This window comes from Stigmatopora nigra, chromosome 8 (assembly GCF_051989575.1).
Source record: "Stigmatopora nigra isolate UIUO_SnigA chromosome 8, RoL_Snig_1.1, whole genome shotgun sequence".
NCBI classification, from domain to species: Eukaryota; Metazoa; Chordata; class Actinopteri; order Syngnathiformes; family Syngnathidae; genus Stigmatopora; species Stigmatopora nigra.
This window is the reverse complement of record NC_135515.1, coordinates 3190175-3209472: the sequence shown is the minus strand read 5'-3', so window position 1 is coordinate 3209472 and position 19298 is coordinate 3190175. Positions and strand designations below refer to the sequence as shown.

The window sequence follows — 19298 nt, the reverse complement described above, 5'->3', positions numbered from 1 at the left end:
GTGTGTGTACTTGTACTACAATTGTGTGTACTCGTACTACAAGTGTGTGTACTCGTACTACAAGTGTGTGTACTTGTACTACAAGTGTGTTTACTTGTACTACAAGTATGTGTACTCGTGTGCACTTGTACTAAAAGTACTTACACTCGTGTGCACATGTACTAAAAGTACTTGCACTTGTTTGCACTTGTACTACAACTACATGCACTTATGTGTACTTGTACTGCAACTACTTGCACTTGTGTGCACTTTTACTACAACTGCTTGCACTTGTGTGTACTTGTACTACAAGTGCTTGTACTTGCGCATACTACAGTTGAATGAAAACCTGAGAGGGAAGAAAGATGTGTGCATGAATATTTTGATCCCGGTGGGAGTATATCTATTTTCAAGTGCAAATTTTTGTGTTTTTTGTCAGTATTCGCACAGCCCATCGTGAGCCGGGCCAAACCGGAGATGCTCAAGTCGCACTTCATCCCCACCATGGAGAAATTGAAGAAGCGCTCTGGCAAGGTGGTGGCCGAGGAGGACCACCTTCGCATGGAAGGCAAAACCGAGGTGGACAGCGAGAACGGCACCATCCGAGACGAGTTTGCCGTCCTCTGCCGCGACCTCTACGCCCTCTACCCTCTGCTCATCCGCTACGTGGACAACAACAGGCAAAAAAACACCTTCCACCCTACTTTCCCTTCATCCCATTTAAACCGTCTTTGTCCTCAGGGCTCGATGGCTGACGTGTCCCGATCCCGACGCCGAGGAACTCTTCAGGATGGTGGGCGAGGTCTTCATTTTCTGGTCCAAATCCCACGTAAGGCCTCCATTTTCCCGTCCGTCCATCAATTGTCGGTCCCTGGCTAACTATGCTCTATTTTTTTGGCAGAATTTCAAGCGTGAGGAGCAGAATTTTGTGGTGATGAACGAGATCAACAACATGTCCTTCCTCACTGCCGACAGTAAGAGCAAGATGAGTAAGGTGAGAGAGGATTCAGAAAAAAAATGGCCGTCTAAGGACCAGGTGCGCCGAGATAGATGTTCAATCCATTTCTATGGGTTGAATGTCTATTTTGTTGAATAGTTTTGACAATTTCAATCCAGCCAATTCATATCCCATAACACATTAAGGAACTAATATTTGGGCAACTTACTAATTGAAACATATTGCAAGATGGGTTTGCCAACTTGCTGAAGTCAAAAGTTCTTGGTTTTAAAAATATATATATATTATTTGACTCAAACCTGACTTATTTTCAGTGTTCTATTGGTTCCAAATAGAAATTATGGCATGCCATTAATCACATTTGCCATTTTTATTAGTAATAAAAAGGAACAACAAAACATTTTTCTATAAAAACCATGCTCCATTTTCGTTCGTTTTTCTCAACGCGTACTTTTATTTGAAAAAAGGCCTTATTCCGTTTTTCAAGAGACGGTTGGCAAGCCAGATTGCAACAATTCCAAGTTGACCATTTCATGACCACTATGTTTTTTTCCCCTCTATGTTATCAGAGCTCAACTAGTGGAATTTTTGCTACCACACAAAAAAAACAGTGCAGTATTATATTTTTCTATTATTCAGTATTTACCAGGCTTTAAACACACTTTATAGATTGTTCTAGACCTTTCAGGTAAGTTTTTAATTTTGTTATCACTCCTGTTGTTGTTTTCTAGGCCACAGATATGCGCAAAAAACTATTGTTACAATCTTAACAGACTTAAAATAGTCTTAATAGACTTAAATAGTCTTAATAGACTTAAATAGTCTTAATAGACTTAAAATAATCTTAATAGACTTAAAATAATGCACCACTGTGTGCTACGTCATGTTTTCTTTTTCATTTTTTTAACTTTATTGAAAAACAAAAGCAAAGCACCTCTGACAATTTTCCAATTTCACCATTTCACCCACTCATGAGAAGCCATTCCCTCCGACCCCCCCACTAACATGGCAAACTCCCAGAAGGGTGGTACGGCGGGCGAGGACGGACGGACGCTGGCTCGCGTCGCTAACTGTGCTCTTTCTTTGTATCCTGGGTCGGGTTCGCTCGGACGGCGGTTCCCTAGGCTGGAGACGGAGAGGTTAGATTTCCCTGAAAAAAAATCTGCGATGTTGTGAAGCAACAATTTTTGAACACATAACTTTTAAAGTCTGCACATTTAGTGCGAACGTCCAAGTCTGCTACGATCAAAATGAACTTTCGCATGTGTTAGCGAGCTTGGCTCTGCAATGTCTTGACAAAATCTCTCGGAGATTGTAGTGGTCTGACGGGTGTCATGGCGCTCGGCTGGGAGATTTCACACTCGCCACCGGGTGCCATCTTTCACTTTGATTCATGGAGTCACAGTTTGCCAGCCTCACTTTGGACACGCCTGGTTTTCGTCACTTCGTCCGACTGTCCGGGATTCTTTCCCACAACCCGCGTTGGTCACAGGGAGACTCTGTCGCACTTGTACTAACACAAATCCCTCTTAATTCGTTGACACTATTAAAAATATCCCGGCATTGAAGTCCCACTGTCACCATTCCCTGCATGGTGAGTAGTTAACATTAATGCATTTTGCCATTGTGCATGACCAATGTAACCATCACAATTGTAACATTTTTCTGCACACTTTGTTCAGTTTTGGCTTAAATTTGTTGACGTTTACCAAGTCACTTGAAACCACCTTTCCAAAATTGGATATCTGATGCTTTTACTTTGAAAAATAGGGCGTCAATGCCACAAAAACGTGACCATTGACTGGCAACCAAATCCAAAAGGTGGTCTGAAGTAACATTGATAAGACCCCCACTGCCATGTTGGTGTGAACATTGTGTTTTCTCCGTTCTAGTCTGGAGGTTCCGAGCAGGAACGAACCAAGAAGAAACGTCGGGGGGATCGCTACTCGGTGCAGACTTCGCTGATTGTGGCGGCCTTGAAGAAAATGCTTCCTATTGGACTCAACATGTGCTCCCCCGCGGACCAAGAACTCATCAACTTAGCTAAGATCAGATACTCGCTGGTAGGTCTATGTCTTTTATATCCACTTCTGAACAAATAATAACCCGATCCAACGTTTTCCTCTTTGTAGAAAGACACTGATGAGGAAGTGAGGGAATTTTTGCACAACAACTTTCATCTCCAAGGCAAAGTAAGTCATTTATTGCTTACGTGTTAGCAAAACATGTTTAAATATGTGTTTTTTTGTGGGTTTTTTTAGGTGGAGGACCCAGCAATGCGCTGGCAGATGTCGCTTTACAAAGAGATGTCCGGAAAGGCAGAAGATGCCGAGGACCAGGAGAAAGTGGTCAGAAGGGTGCAAGAAGTGTCGGCGGTGCTTTACCACATTGAGGTGGTGAGTGGAAATATACAAATTTTGGTAAACTAGGGGTGTCGGATTTGGATTGGATTGGATAACTTTATTGATCGCCGATGGCAGGCATCCAAAAAAGATGCAAAGTGGCCAAATGGCAAACACAAACGAAGGTAAATAGTCAAAACACACATTTAAATAGCCAAAACACAAATGTAAATAGCCACAAAATTAATATAAATAGTCACAACAAACATGTAAATAGTTGGAACACGAATGTGAATAGCCAACACATCAATGTAAATAGTCACAACATTAATTTAAATGCCACAACACGTGTTTAAATAGCCACAAAATGAATTTAGATAGTCACAACACAAATGTAAATAGCATAACACCAACATAAATAGTCACATGTATTTAAATAGCCACAATATGAGTTTAAATAGCCACAATATGTATTTAAATAGCCACAATATGGGTTTAAAAAGCCACATTACGAGTTTAAATAGTCCCAAGATGACTGCATAAGGTCTTCCAATTTTTTTTCTCTAGTATTAAATTGTAATTATCTCTCCTATAGACAGAGCATCCCTTCAAATCCAAAAAGATGGTTTGGCACAAGCTGCTGTCCAAGCAACGACGAAGAGCCGTGGTGGCTTGCTTCAGGATGACGCCCCTCTACAACATACCCACGTAATTACTTATTACTTCCTATGTGTGGCTCCAGTTTTTTTACCTAGCTCTATAATGTCTTCTGTGTCTGTGTTTGCTACTGCAAATAATGAAATTACCCAAATACGGGATGAAATAAAGTTCGAATCTAATCTATTATGTGACCATCATAGACATCGAGCAACAAATATGTTTTTGGATGCCTACAAACGAAACTGGCTGGAGACGGAGGGCTACTCATTTGAGGACAAGATGATCGACGATTTATCGGTTTGTCGACTCTTCATACTCGAGAACAATATTAATTATGGACAGAAATGCTAGTCCCAATCAGAAATAGAGTAAGAATTATTCTGGTATATTTGCAGAAAACTCTGGAGGAAGAGGAAGAGGAGGAAGAAGAGACGGAGACTAAGCCCGACCCACTTCATCAGCTCATCCTGCATTTCAGCAGAACGGCTCTCACGGAGAAAACGTAAAAACGCATCCTCGTCTCTTACTTTCCTTGCGATTGGCTACTTGGACTCACCAACTCTGTTTCCACTGCAGAAAACTTGATGTCGACCATCTTTATATGTCATATGCTGACATTATGGCAAAGGTGAGAACAACTTCAATAGAATACAAACAATGTTTTTTTTTCATTGACTTATTGCCTCGTGCCCATTGTTGACTGGGATAGGCTCCAGCACCCCCTGGCCACATTTGTGAGGATAACCGGATGACATGAATTATTTCATGGATGTCAAACCCGAGGGATGGGGGCCAGATTTGGTCCACCGGAATATGTTGTGGGGCCATTTCATGTTATTTTTTTAAAATAGTGTTTAAATGAATGATCTTTAAGAATTAATTAACTTAAATAATATTTGAAGTATTATTTCACTTGGTTCAAATTTATAATGGATGTTTTTTTACATTTGGAAATTATATAGGGCATTTTTTAGTATAGTTTTTCTGTTAAAAAATATGTAATGAATTGTTTCAATCTAGGATTTTAATAAATGATATAATATAATATATATGATATATAATAATTGAATTGAATTTGTTCTTTTTATTCACCCGACTACAGAGTTGCCATATTGGTGAGGATGACGAAGGGGAGGAGCAAGAGGGGGAGGAGCCATCCTTTGAGGTGCGGCAGACAGAGATGGTATGGGGGGACCTGGGGGAAGGGGACACGGGGGAGCGAGCCCAGATGCCGCTCCCCCCCCGAGACGACATCGACCACACGGCAGCGCCCCCTAGCAATGCGACACCATTCAACTTTCATTTGAAAACACTCACACTTCCTGCGATGGTGGATTGAGCTCGGAGCATCGCAGAGTTTTCGTATCAACCCCAGACCCTTTCGGGGTCCAAGTTTTGCATCGCACCTGATTTGAAAACTGACGTATACCCCTCCCCTTTATGTACTTACATGGGAAGACCCAGTTTTTAACTCCCACTAACAGTAAATTAATGCATGAATGGCGCGCACTCACTTCACTTATTGAGTCAAACACTTTTACAACCTTTAAAGCAAGTCTTACGACGTTCATACTCGAGCAACATGATGGGGAAATGTGAAGCAGGTGGGCGGAGCTGGGATGGAGGGGCGGGGCATGATATTCAGCGAGGGCGGAGCTGGGGATGGAGGGGCGGGGCATGATATTTAGTGTGTTTTTAAGACTAAAATAGAGCACTGTTGTTGGAATGATAGTGTGGAGTGGCTGGTGTCTTGAGATATGAGTGGCTCGAATCATTGCCTTTGACTTAAGAGTAGTAGAAGAAGGCTGTTGTCAAAAATCGTCATATTTAAAAAAATATATATAATAGTTGCTGTAAAGTAGCTGAAATTCTTGAATATGGCCCCCACAAGAAACTTGAGTCCAGCCTTCAATGAGATGGACATGTAGTGGAATATCATTGGTTAAAGTTTTTGTGGGCTGCATATATCAACATATTAGGGCAGTAGATGTTTATTTAATTAAGTTTGTTTTTCTTTTTTGGGGTTATGAAGGTGCATGCTTGAGTGAATGGTTTTTTTGAATGGTAATTTTGTTATAATGGAATAATTTGTACACATTTTTGTTTGTTTTTATGTTGGTTTTTGGGCCAAATGCTGTTTGCATGTTACAAGTGAGCATGCTAAGTTAACTAATGCACACAGTAGATATAGTAGTGTGAACGAGAGAGTGTGGGGGGGCCGTGCACTCTGCTTAGCTGTTCTCACAGCTACTATGTTTTTCCTTTTAGGAAAAGGAGATGGAGAAACAGAGGCTTCTCTATCAACAGTCTCGTTTGCATAACAGAGGAGCTGCTGAGATGGTGCTGCAGATGATCAGTGCCTGCAAAGGTGGGCCACAAAAAACTGTAAAATGTGAAAAATGGAGAACACCTGAAAAATATTTGCGTAGTAGTCCCTCATTTTTTTTGCTGCATGCCACAAAAAATGCAAAAAAATGCAAAAAATGGGGAATACTATGAATAATATTCCCCCAGTAGTCCCTCTTTTTTCGCTATGTACCACAAAAAAAATGCAAAACCTGCAAATAATGGGGCAATACACTGTAAAAAATATTTCCTCAATAGTCTCTCATTTATATGCTATGTACCACAAAAAATGCAAAAAGTTTTTTGCTATGTACTGCAGAAAAAAACGCAAAAACTGCAAAAAATGACATATACTGTAAAAAATATTTCCTCATTAGTACCACAAAAAATACAAAAAAACACAGGAAAACCCAATTTTTCACAGTGTACTACAAAAACATGGGAATACTGTACCTTATAAGCAAGTCATGTTATTTTTATTTTATTTTTAATACTAGGTGAGCCTGGTGTTATGGTTTCTTCCACCCTTAAACTGGGAATCTCCATCCTCAACGGAGGCAACTGTGACGTGCAACAGGTTGGTCAGATAAATCCCAAGTTCTTCGCCCTTGACGATAGCTAATGAGCGATAAACTTTGTTTTTTTGCAGAGAATGCTGGACTACTTGAAGGACAAAAAGGACGTGGGCTTTTTCCTGAGCGTTCAAACGCTGATGCAGACTTGCAGGTTTTATGCCTAGACTTTTTCACTTTTTATTTTTTTCAAGTATTTGTCAGATCTCAATGTTGGAAGTTTGAATTCTTGAAATCATTGCGTGCCACTTGTGAGCAGCGTTTTGGACCTGAACGCTTTTGAGAGGCAAAACAAGGCAGAAGGACTTGGAATGGTTTCAGAAGAAGGCACCAGTGAGTATTGACTTTTACCTTTTCTTCTTAAGATTCAGTTAAAAAATTAGAGATATCTGCCTCTATTCAAAATTAAAACTATTATTAATAAAATGCAGTTTTGTTTTAAAGTAGGCTTTAATTATTCTTTTATTTTGAATACCTATATTTATGAATAATTGTGCATTTAACCCTTTAAAATCACAAGTCTTTTAACTGTGAGCCTTGTGGAATATGGCTTTCTGATAATCTAAAAAAATAAAAACAATGGTAATCTTTAACAAAAATCTTTATTTAAACACTTTACACTTAAAAATAGGGCTCATCTAGTTAAAAAAAATGTGTTTTTTTTAATTTTATTGTTGGAAAAATACCCCCTTTTAAAAAAAAACTACTATATTTTATATGCAGCACTGTATTTTTTTACCGCAATATTCATGTGCACTTGCGTGCGTCCGAGTTTTCCCGACGGGAAACTCGTGACGAATGTGGTTGAGCGAGTGAGTGACAAATTGACTGACAGCGCCGAGGTTTGTGCACTCACCGCATCTTCTCTCTTCTCTTTCCTCCCCTCCCGAACCTCCCTCCCTCCTTCCCTCCCCCGTCCGTCTTTCCGTCCGTCGCTGCCGTCAGATAAGAAGCTCGAACGTGGTAATTAGACCTGGCTTGGCCTTCCTGCGTGACAAATTAATCCGCTTCTCGGGACCCCCCGTACCACTTAACTTTTTTATGGTCATATTCATGGCAAAATATTTGATTTTGCATTAATTCCCGTGCATTTTCTCGCATGCAAGACAAGGCACAACTTTTTTTCTTTCAAAGTCATTTTTCTTCTTGCATGTACAGCACTGGAATGTTTCAAATGATTAATTTTTAATCTATGAAATGTGAAAAGAATCATGTAACAAAGTGCTATCTGTTTTCCTCAGAGGTGTCCAAGCTCCGCCTTCTTTTGCCTGGAAAGTTATGGAAATGTCATTGAATATAGAGTGTTTCCAAATTTTAATCTTAAAGAAATGGAAGAAAAAAGTTTGGGCACCTCTGCTTTTTATTTGGAAAAAGCAAAGCTAATACTACAATTTTGTGTTTTTTACTAAACGATTAATGATTGTCTCAAAATGGTGGACTCATTCTTTTGTCCATTTAGATGAGAAAGTGATGGCGGACGACGAATTCACGTGCGACCTCTTCCGCTTCCTGCAGCTTCTTTGCGAGGGACACAATAACGGTCAGTAAGTCAAAACCTATAAGAAGAAAATAGCAAATTATAACCCTATTCACTGCAAATTCTACGCGATTCCAATTTCAAAATGATGGAAAAATAAGAAGAATCCGACTTAAAAGTCAATATTCATCATTTTAAAAGTAGAGTCAATATTCTGTCTTTAAAATCTGAATTCCTAACTGTCCAAATTTTGAGAAATCTGAATTATGACTTGAATCTTGGATCATTTTAGCTTGGGTTTGGCGACTGGCACTTTGAGAGTAGATCTTGAAGATGAATTTTACTAATTATTTTTTTGGTGCTCGGACGTTTGGTCGCCGGTCTTTTGGTCGCCAGTCTTTTGGTCGCCAGTCTTTTGGTCCCTTTTGGTCGCCGGTCAAATGGTGAAAGTGAGTTTAATATCTAAAACAGAGAGTTTAATATCAAAGTACTGTTTAATATCCAAGTACATTTGACCTGCGACCAAAAGACCGGCGACCAAACGTCCGGTCACGATTTTTTTTCCCACACTATTTAAATCCAAGTCAAAAATTTCAAAAAATGACTCCACAGAAGACATGCCTGAACTAAAATTGTCCCCCCTGTTAGACTTCCAGAACTACCTGAGGACCCAAACGGGCAGCACCACCACCATCAACGTAATCATCTGCACAGTGGACTACCTACTCCGATTACAGGTCAGTTCAATTTACTTCCCTTTTTTACCCCCAAAAAATATTCCCACTTTAAACAGTCAACCTTATGCCTACACAGGAGTCCATTAGCGATTTCTACTGGTACTACTCGGGCAAGGACATCATGGACGAGCCTGGCAAGAGGAACTTCTCCAAAGCCATGACGGTTGCCAAGCAGGTTTTCAACAGTTTGACAGAGTACATTCAGGTACTTCCCATTGTACTTTTTGGCATCTAAATTTCGAAATAACCCACGTTTTCTGTCCAACACGCAGGGTCCATGCACAGGCAACCAGCAGTCATTAGCCCATAGCCGATTATGGGATGCCGTGGTGGGATTCCTACACGTCTTTGCTCATATGATGATGAAGCTAGCTCAGGTAGGCTACAGTATGGATTTTTATGGAAAATTAATCCTTTATTGCTTTGTTTTTTGGCACATTTTTCTCAGGTTTCACTTTTGGTTTAAACCTGAAAATAGTACAGTCATACCTCTACTTACAAAATTAAATGGTTCCAGACTTTTTTCGTAAGTAGAGCAGTACTTTATATGTAAATTCTGTAATGCGTTCCACAGTGCTCACACAATTAACAACTAAAGTCTTTAAGATTGGTTAAAATGTCCCAATTTTGTAAGTAAAATGATCATAAAATGATTTATTAATGTCTAAAAATGAATAACAAGTATATACAAAAACTTGTTCTGTATCTTTGATAGATGCATCCTGATTCAGAACCACAAAATGGCGTAAGATGTTTATCTTTTGTCCACTCCCCATAGCAACGCCATCCCATTTTTCTTCCATGCTAGTATTATATTTCATTTCATTTCGGTTATAGTAATTTTCAACTGAATGGTCACTTTCAGAAGTTAAGTTCAGAAGCCAAACATTTCCAAAGTCTGTTCATGTGTCCATCATCCAATCACATGTCCTTATTTATTACCTTGCTAAAAAAATGTATTCTTTCTAATAACTGCAAACCCAGGATTTTTTTTGGAGTGGAATCATATTTGAGGTAGCGTTTTTAAGACCTTCTATCCTGATTTTAGAATGAACAAAACCTCTATAAAGTCGTGTTTTCTCCCCCAAAAAGGAGAATCTTAAAGATTATTTTCTCTCTACTATTTGTTCTTTTGTGTGTTTTGGTTGGTCTTTAGGATTCAAGTCAAATTGGGCTTTTGAAGGAACTACTGGATTTGCAGAAGGATATGGTGGTTATGCTTCTTTCTCTCCTGGAAGGTAAGTTAAGATAAAGTGAATTGAATGGAATTTAAATGCTTTTTATTGTCATTATACTACAGTAGAATAAGATTTAAAGCTTTTTCATAATTTAGTGTGCAAATAACAGCAACAATCAGACAAATAAATAATCAAAAAATAAGTAGTCCATGTCACATGGTGCTCGGACGTTTGGTCGCCGGTCTTTTGGTCTCCTGGACATTTGGTCGCCGGTCTTTTGGTCGCCGGTCAAATGATGACAGAGAGTTTACTGTTGAAACCAGCTCTCAAAATTATATTCATGAGAGAGAGTTTAATATCGAAGTACTGTTTAATGTCCCAGTACTGTTGAAACCAGTTCTCCAAATTACATTCATGAGAAAGTTTAATATCTTGGGTCAGCCGTGAAAATATCTGTATTTAAAAATGTGTTTTTGTCCCCTGCAGGCAATGTGGTGAATGGCACCATCGCCAAACAAATGGTGGACATGTTGGTGGAGTCGTCCAGCAACGTGGAAATGATCCTCAAGTTTTTCGACATGTTCCTGAAACTGAAAGACATCGTGGCGTCGGATGCCTTCCGCGATTACGTCACCGACCCGCGTGGCTTGATTTCCAAGAAAGACTTCTCCAAAGCCATGGACAGCCAGAAGCAGTACTCGCCCTCGGAAATCCAGTTCTTGCTCTCCTGCTCTGAGGCGGACGAGAACGAGATGATCAACTTCGAGGAATTCGCCGACCGCTTCCAGGAACCCGCCAAAGACATCGGCTTCAACATCGCCGTGCTTCTCACCAACCTGTCGGAACACGTCCCCCACGATACTCGACTTCAGAACTTCCTGGAGCAGGCCGAGAGCGTTCTCAACTACTTCCGGCCATTCCTAGGCCGCATCGAGATCATGGGCGCTAGCCGGAAAATCGAACGCATCTACTTCGAGATCAGCGAGGCCAACCGCAACCAATGGGAGATGCCGCAGGTGCGCGAGTCCAAGCGCCAGTTCATTTTCGACGTGGTCAACGAGGGTGGCGAGAGCGAGAAGATGGAGCTGTTTGTTAACTTCTGCGAGGACACTATTTTCGAGATGAACATCGCCGCTTCCATCTCGGAGCCCGAGGGCGAGGCTGTGGAGGAGGAGGAGCCTGAGGAAGAGGAGGAGGAGTCAGCGGCGACGGCCAAGGAGGGGGACTCCGCCGAAGGGGAGGACGCCAATGGCGAGGAATCGCCACCCGAGTCGGCCTCGGCTTTTGCAGACTTCTTAACCGGCGTCTTCAACTTCTACAGCATGTTCACCTTCCGCAATCTTCGGCGGCGTTACCGCAAGCTACGTAAGATGACCCTGAAGGAGATGGTGGTGGGATTGGTCACCTTTTTCTACGCCGTACTTCTCGGCGTCCTCATGTTCGTCTACGGCGTGGCCAAGGGTTTCTTCACGTTGGTTTGGAAAGCACTCTTTGGGGGAGGCCTGGTGGAAGGCGCCAAGAAGATGACGGTGACCGAGATCCTGGCTAGCATGCCGGACCCCACGCAGGATGAGGTGCATGGCGACCTACCGCCGGAACCGGGAGCCGGGGTGCTTCAAGATGCGGATGGAGCGGTGGACTTGGACGCTGGGGGCGGGGAGGAAGAGGAGGAAGATGGGGAAGAAGGTGAGGGGGGGAGGCTGCCGGGTTTCAACGCCCCGGGCGGACTTGGGGACTTTGGGGAAACCACGCCGGAAGAACCGCCCACTCCTGAAGGAACGCCGCTGCTCAAGAGGAAGCCGGTAAGTCGACGATGGATGCCCGATCGGTGGAAGACGATTGGTTTTATTTCTGCATTTATTCCCACAGACCGCTGAGGGTGAAGGACAGGAACAAGGAGGAGAAGGAGGAGCAACAGAAGGAGGTGAAGGAGGAGAGATTACAGAAACTGAAGAAACTCCTCCAGAACCAGAAAAAGCAGAGTAAGTCCAACACCTTAAAATGGTACTCGGACGTTTGGTCGCCCGGATGTTTGGTCGCCCGGACGTTTGGTTGCCCGGACGTTTGGTTGCCCGGACGTTTGGTCGCCCGGACGTTTGGTCGCCCGGACGTTTGGTCGCCCGGACGTTTGACAACATGATAGAGTTTACTGTCCGGCCGAACAAACGTCCGGTTATGCCTTCAAACTATCTATATTGTCCTTTATTTTGTCACCAAATAAGTTTGAAGTACCTGACCTCATACTTTTACAGCACCGAGAGCGACGAGAAAAAGCCCGAGAAGGTGGAGGCGCAGCCTGAGCCCGAGTCAAAAGAAGAAGAAGAAACTGATCGGCCCGGTGAGCCGGTGAAGGCTAAGGTCAAGAAGGAGAAAAAAACCATTGAGGAAGGCTTTGAGCTGTGGAACGAGTTGGAGATCCAGAGGAATAAATTCATGGTGAGTTGCCCATTCTTCCATCTCACGAAGCCACGGAATAAAAAGTTGCCATGTGTAAAGTTGCTGATTTCTGTGGATATCTCCTTGCAGAACTACCTCTCCAGAAACTTCTACAACTTACGTTTCTTAGCGCTTTTCATTGCTTTTGCACTCAACTTCATCCTGCTCTTCTATAAGGTACAGTATTACAACTTTGTTTCTTCCGTGCTGAAAATCATAATACATAGCGAGGGGAAAAAACACAGTGAATTTGCGATAAATGAGGGATTACTGTCATTTTAGAAACTCCATTGACTTGATTACTAAAGCTAAGGAATGTTCCTCCCACCCAGGTGTCCGACAGCCCACCAGGAGAGGAAGACTTTGAAGGTTCTGGCCTTTTTGAAGGCGCCTCGGGACTCTTTGAAGGTTCGGCCGGCGACGAGGAAGGATCCGGGTTCGAAGATGCGGGAGATGACGAAGACCAAGATGAGGGCCCCTTGTACTACTTCCTGGAGGAGAGTACGGGCTACATGGAGCCCGCATTGGCCTTCCTTAGCATTCTCCACACCGTCATTTCCTTCCTCTGCATCATCGGATACAATTGCCTCAAGGTGAGGCCTAAGTTGACGCCATTGTCTTCAGCATACCATCCCATGTTTTGGTCTCTTCTTCCCTTGTAGGTTCCTCTGGTTATCTTCAAGAGAGAGAAGGAACTGGCCAGAAAGCTGGAGTTTGATGGCGTCTACGTAACAGAGCAGCCAGAAGATGACGATATCAAGGGCCAGTGGGATCGCCTTGTTCTCAACACTCCGTAAGATTAGTTTTCGTAGACCTAAATCCGAACTAGCCCAAAATGAGAGTTGTATGTTTATTATAGATCGTTCCCCAACAACTACTGGGACAAGTTTGTGAAACGAAAGGTGAGTTATTCGGTTTGGTTCTTCTCCCAGGTCGCCCCGTGTTTTTGCTTAAAGGACGTTTTGTTGTATTTGTTTCAGGTGCTGGATAAATACGGGGACATCTACGGTAGAGAGAGGATTGCTGAACTGCTGGGCATGGACTTGGCCTCCCTGGATGTTAGCGCCATGACCCACGATAAGAAACCGGAGCCGGACAACTCTGTGTTTAGCTGGTAGGGTGAATTTTAGCAGTAGCTTGTAATCAGTGACTATTTGATATTTGGGACACAAGTCCATCCCTAAAAAAAGACTCAAAATTTGTTCCCATTTGGTTTTATTGTATTTCACAGGATAACATCCATTGACATCAAGTACCAGATCTGGAAGTTTGGTGTGGTGTTCACGGACAACGTGAGTTCTGAAAGCCGACAATTTGATTAGAGGCTGTTTTTGACTATTTGTTTTTCCTCCTTGTAGACCTTTCTGTACCTGGTGTGGTACATGCTCATGTCTCTGCTGGGTCACTACAACAACTTCTTCTTCGCTGCTCACTTGCTGGACATCGCCATGGGAGTGAAGACCCTGCGAACAATCTTGTCATCAGTCACACACAACGGCAAGCAGGTGACAGTAGAATTTTTCATTTTTAAGAGAATACATACATGTATACATACAAGTATGTATGTATACATACATGTATGCATACATGCATGTATGTGTACATACATACTTGTATGTATACATGTATGTATACATACATACATGTATGTATACATACATACTTGTATATATACATACATACTTGTATGTATACATACATACTTGTATATATACATACATACTTGTATGTATACATACATACTTGTATGTATACATACATACTTGTATGTATACATACATACTTGTATGTATACATACAAGTATGTATGTATACATGCATGTATGTATGCATACATGCATGTATGTGTACATACATACTTGTATGTATACATGTATGTATACATACATACTTGTATGTATACATACATACTTGTATGTATACATACATACTTGTATGTATACATGTATGCATACATACATACATGTATGTGTGCATACAAGTATGTATGTATACATACAAGTGTGTATGTATACATACAAGTGTGTATGTATACATACAAGTATGTATGTATACATACAAGTATGTATGTATACATACATGTATGTATGCATACATGCATGTATGTATGCATACATGCATGTATGTATGCATACATGCTTGTATGTATACATGTATGTATGCATACAAGTATGTATGTATACATGTATGTATGCATACAAGTATGTATGCATGCATACATGTATGTATGTAAGCATACATGCATGTATGTGTACATACATACTTGTATGTATACATGTATGTATACATACATACTTGTATATACATGTATGTATACATACATACATGTATGTATGCATACATACATGTATGTATGCATACATACATGTATGTATGCATACATACATGTATGTATGCATACATACATGTATATACAAGTATGTATGTATACATACATGTATACATACAAGTATGTATGTACACATACATACATGTATGTATACATACATACTTGTATATATACATACATACTTGTATGTATACATACATACTTGTATATATACATACATACTTGTATGTATACATACATACTTGTATGTATACATACATACTTGTATGTATACATACATACTTGTATGTATACATACATACTTGTATGTATACATACAAGTATGTATGTATACATGCATGTATGTATGCATACATGCATGTATGTGTACATACATACTTGTATGTATACATGTATGTATACATACATACTTGTATGTATACATGTATGTATACATACATACTTGTATGTATACATGTATGCATACATACATACATGTATGTGTGCATACAAGTATGTATGTATACATACAAGTGTGTATGTATACATACAAGTGTGTATGTATTCATACAAGTATGTATGTATACATACAAGTATGTATGTATACATACATGTATGTATGCATACATGCATGTATGTATGCATACATGCATGTATGTATGCATACATGCATGTATGTATGCATACATGCTTGTATGTATACATGTATGTATGCATACAAGTATGTATGCATTCATACATGTATGTATGTAAGCATACATGCATGTATGTGTACATACATACTTGTATGTATACATGTATGTATACATACATACTTGTATATACATGTATGTATACATACATACATGTATGTATGCATACATACATGTATGTATGCATACAAGTATGTATGCATACAAGTATGTATGCATGCATACATGTATGTATGCATACATACATGTATATATGCATACATACATGTATGTATGCATACATGCATGTATGTAAGCATACATGCATGTATGTATACATACATACTTGTATGCATACATGTATGTATACATGTATGTATACATACATACATGTATGTATGCATACAAGTATGTATGTATGCATACAAGTATGTATGTATACATACTTGTATGTATGCATACAAGTATGTATGTATACATACATGTATGTATGCATACAAGTATGTATGTATACATACATGCATGTATGTATGCATACAAGTATGCATGTATGCATACAAGTATGCATGTATGCATACAAGCATGCATGTATGCATACAAGTATGCATGTATGCATACAAGTATGCATGTATGCATACAAGTATGCATGTATGCATACAAGTATGCATGTATGCATACAAGTATGCATGTATGCATACAAGTATGCATGTATGCATACAAGTATGCATGTATGCATACAAGTATGCATGTATGCATACAAGTATGCATGTATGCATACACGTATGCATGTATGCATACAAGTATGTATGCATGCATACAAGTATGTATGTATACATACATGCATGTATGTATGCATAAAAGTATGCATGTATGCATACAAGTATGCATGTATGCATACAAGCATGCATGTATGCATACAAGTATGCATGTATGCATACAAGTATGCATGTATGCATACAAGTATGCATGTATGCATACAAGTATGCATGTATGCATACAAGTATGCATGTATGCATACAAGTATGCATGTATGCATACAAGTATGCATGTATGCATACAAGTATGCATGTATGCATACACGTATGCATGTATGCATACAAGTATGTATGCATGCATACAAGTCTGTAGGCATGCATACAAGTCTGTAGGCATGCATACAAGTATGTATGCATGCATACATGTATGTATGCATGCATACATGTATGTATGCATACATATGTACTGCAGATACTACCACATATCCTCAGAGGGTGGTGGCCTAGTGGATAAGTCATCAGTCTCCCATCTCTGTGGTCCTGGGTTCAAATCCCAGTGCCTGCAAAGATTTTCCCAATATTATACAGGTAAATGAATGAGATAAAAGTATAAGTAATACTGCTTACGCTGACAGGGTGGTGGCTCAGTGGTTACGTCATCAGTTTGCCACCTCTGTGGTCCTGGGTTCAAATCCCAGTGTCTGCAAAGATTTTCCCAATATTATTCAGGTAAATGAATGAGATAAAAGTATAAGTATTACTAACTTCTCTTACAGCTTGGTGGACCAGTGGCTAGGTCATCAGTCTGCCAACTATGTGGTCCTGGGTTCAATTCCCAGTGCCTGCAAAGATTTTCCAAATATTATTCAGGTAGATGGATGAGATAAAAGTATAAGTATTACTACCTTCCCTCACAGGGTGGTGGCTCAGTGGCTAAGTCATCAGTCTGCCACCTGTGAGGTCCTGGGTTCAATTCCCAGTGCCTGCAAAGATTTTCCAAATACTATTCAGGTAAATGAATTAGATAAAAGTATAAGTTCTACTACCTTCCCTCACAGGGTGGTGGCCCAGTGGCTAAGTCATCAGTCTGCCGCCTGTGGGGTCCTGGGTTCAAATCCCAGTGCCTGCAAAGATTTTCCAAAAATTATTCAGGTAAATGAATGAGATAAAAGTATAAGTATTACTACCTTCTTTCACAGGGTGGTGGCCCAGTGGCTAAGTCATCAGTCTGCCGCCTATGAGGTCCTGGGTTCAAATCCCAGTGCAGGCAAAGATTTTCCCAATATTATTCAGTTAAAAGAATAAGTTCTAATGGCTAAGTGTTTAAGTGTATAAGTATTCAGTGGTGGATGAAGCATTTAGTCAAAAAAATGACTAAGTGTTTCACCCCGTTTCCTTGGATAAAACGTTTCAACACCCATGTATAAGTGGGGCACGAGTTGGTGTAGTGGGTTGCACACTCGCCTTTGCACCGAGAGAACGTGAGTTCGCTTCCCGGTGTCGGCGGTTCACTGACCAAGCAAGCGGTCGAGGGTCGGCCGAAGGCCGACCCGAGAACGCCTTTCGCACAGACAGGTCCTTCAACTGTCTTCCGAACTGCCGAAGGCAGTTCGGAATATAACCTTTTGCTGAAAAGTATGACTAAGTGTTTAATATAAATTAAAAAGTTTTTTCTTTTTTTTTTTCCCTTCTTCTTATTCCATTGACCAATTCTTCTTTCCAAGTATTTTCAGCCAAACGACGGCATCGGGAATCGAACCCAGGTCTCCCAGACGGGAGTCCAGTGAACTAACCTCTGCGCCATACTGGCTACACAAGTCTTAGTCACTATTGGAAGGTTTTGACTACACATGGTTGTTTCTATTTAAGGGGAAAATGAATCCTAACCGGGATTTGAACCAAATGTTCAGTCTCCCATCCAAGTATTAGCCATGTATGTATAGATACATGTATACATGCATACATGCATGTATACATGTATGTATGTATACATACATGGATGTATGCATGTACAAAGGCAGAAGTAGTTAATGTTTATTGAAATATGTGTACCTTTTTACAGCTGATGATGACGGTAGGCTTGCTCGCCGTGGTGGTGTACCTCTACACTGTGGTGGCCTTCAACTTCTTCCGCAAGTTCTACAACAAAAGCGAGGATGAAGATGAGCCTGACATGAAGTGTGACGACATGATGACGGTGCGAAATGTTGTCACAATAAAAATAAACACTATTATAATAAAAGTGTGCACACTTACTGTTGAGCTACTGAAAACAAGTTGGCTACAGTTTACTAATAAAACAAAGCATCCCCACGCAATTTCTCTAGAATCTTCTGTAGTTTACCACACATTTGATCATTTCTACTTTGTCATTATTTTTAATAACGGTTACGGATGCTTCTACACACAGTGTTACCTGTTCCACATGTACGTTGGCGTGCGTGCCGGAGGAGGAATCGGAGACGAGATCGAGGACCCGGCCGGAGACGAATACGAGCTCTACAGAGTGGTCTTCGACATCACTTTCTTCTTCTTCGTCATCGTCATCCTGCTGGCCATTATTCAGGGTAGGATATCTCGCCCGGCGTTCATCTGACTCGCGGGCTCAATCCTGAGTTGCATTGTGGTCTATCAGGTCTGATCATCGACGCCTTCGGAGAGTTGAGAGATCAGCAGGAGCAAGTTAGGGAAGACATGGAGGTGAGTAGCTCCCTCGCCGTTATTAATCTCGCTGGCTTTCTTGGTAACGTCTTCATTTTGGGTCCTTGCAGACAAAGTGCTTCATCTGTGGAATCGGCAGCGATTACTTTGACACGACGCCACACGGTTTCGAGACGCATACTTTGGAGGAACACAACTTAGCCAACTACATGTAAGTT

At 40.8% G+C, this 19298-nt stretch overlaps 1 protein-coding gene and 1 long non-coding RNA gene across 2 annotated transcripts in view; one reads left to right on the top strand and one right to left on the bottom strand.

Annotated features, from left to right (window-relative positions):
* ryr1b (ryanodine receptor 1b (skeletal)) overlaps positions 1–19298 on the top strand; it is a 47113-nt gene that overhangs the window by 26854 nt on the left and 961 nt on the right. Inside the window, exons 71-105 of the mRNA XM_077723036.1 lie at positions 419–659; positions 721–808; positions 881–973; positions 2830–3000; positions 3070–3129; positions 3199–3333; positions 3875–3987; positions 4140–4236; positions 4335–4441; positions 4516–4567; positions 5042–5104; positions 6208–6307; positions 6783–6862; positions 6935–7011; positions 7117–7190; positions 7803–7820; positions 8317–8397; positions 8983–9071; positions 9148–9276; positions 9344–9448; positions 10228–10309; positions 10736–12051; positions 12119–12231; positions 12502–12685; positions 12776–12862; positions 13018–13278; positions 13348–13478; positions 13545–13587; positions 13666–13799; positions 13917–13977; positions 14044–14190; positions 18482–18616; positions 18830–18986; positions 19055–19119; positions 19191–19291. Of these exons, the coding sequence (XP_077579162.1) occupies positions 419–659; positions 721–808; positions 881–973; positions 2830–3000; positions 3070–3129; positions 3199–3333; positions 3875–3987; positions 4140–4236; positions 4335–4441; positions 4516–4567; positions 5042–5104; positions 6208–6307; positions 6783–6862; positions 6935–7011; positions 7117–7190; positions 7803–7820; positions 8317–8397; positions 8983–9071; positions 9148–9276; positions 9344–9448; positions 10228–10309; positions 10736–12051; positions 12119–12231; positions 12502–12685; positions 12776–12862; positions 13018–13278; positions 13348–13478; positions 13545–13587; positions 13666–13799; positions 13917–13977; positions 14044–14190; positions 18482–18616; positions 18830–18986; positions 19055–19119; positions 19191–19291 (4990 nt within the window). The remainder of the gene's footprint in view (positions 1–418; positions 660–720; positions 809–880; positions 974–2829; positions 3001–3069; positions 3130–3198; positions 3334–3874; positions 3988–4139; positions 4237–4334; positions 4442–4515; positions 4568–5041; positions 5105–6207; positions 6308–6782; positions 6863–6934; positions 7012–7116; positions 7191–7802; positions 7821–8316; positions 8398–8982; positions 9072–9147; positions 9277–9343; positions 9449–10227; positions 10310–10735; positions 12052–12118; positions 12232–12501; positions 12686–12775; positions 12863–13017; positions 13279–13347; positions 13479–13544; positions 13588–13665; positions 13800–13916; positions 13978–14043; positions 14191–18481; positions 18617–18829; positions 18987–19054; positions 19120–19190; positions 19292–19298) is intronic.
* On the bottom strand, positions 16887–19198 carry LOC144200745 (uncharacterized). The gene is made up of 5 exons (XR_013327187.1): positions 18836–19198; positions 18472–18558; positions 17194–17402; positions 17047–17120; positions 16887–16979 (listed from the first exon to the last, which is right to left on the bottom strand). It is a non-coding gene; the product is annotated as an uncharacterized LOC144200745 (long non-coding RNA).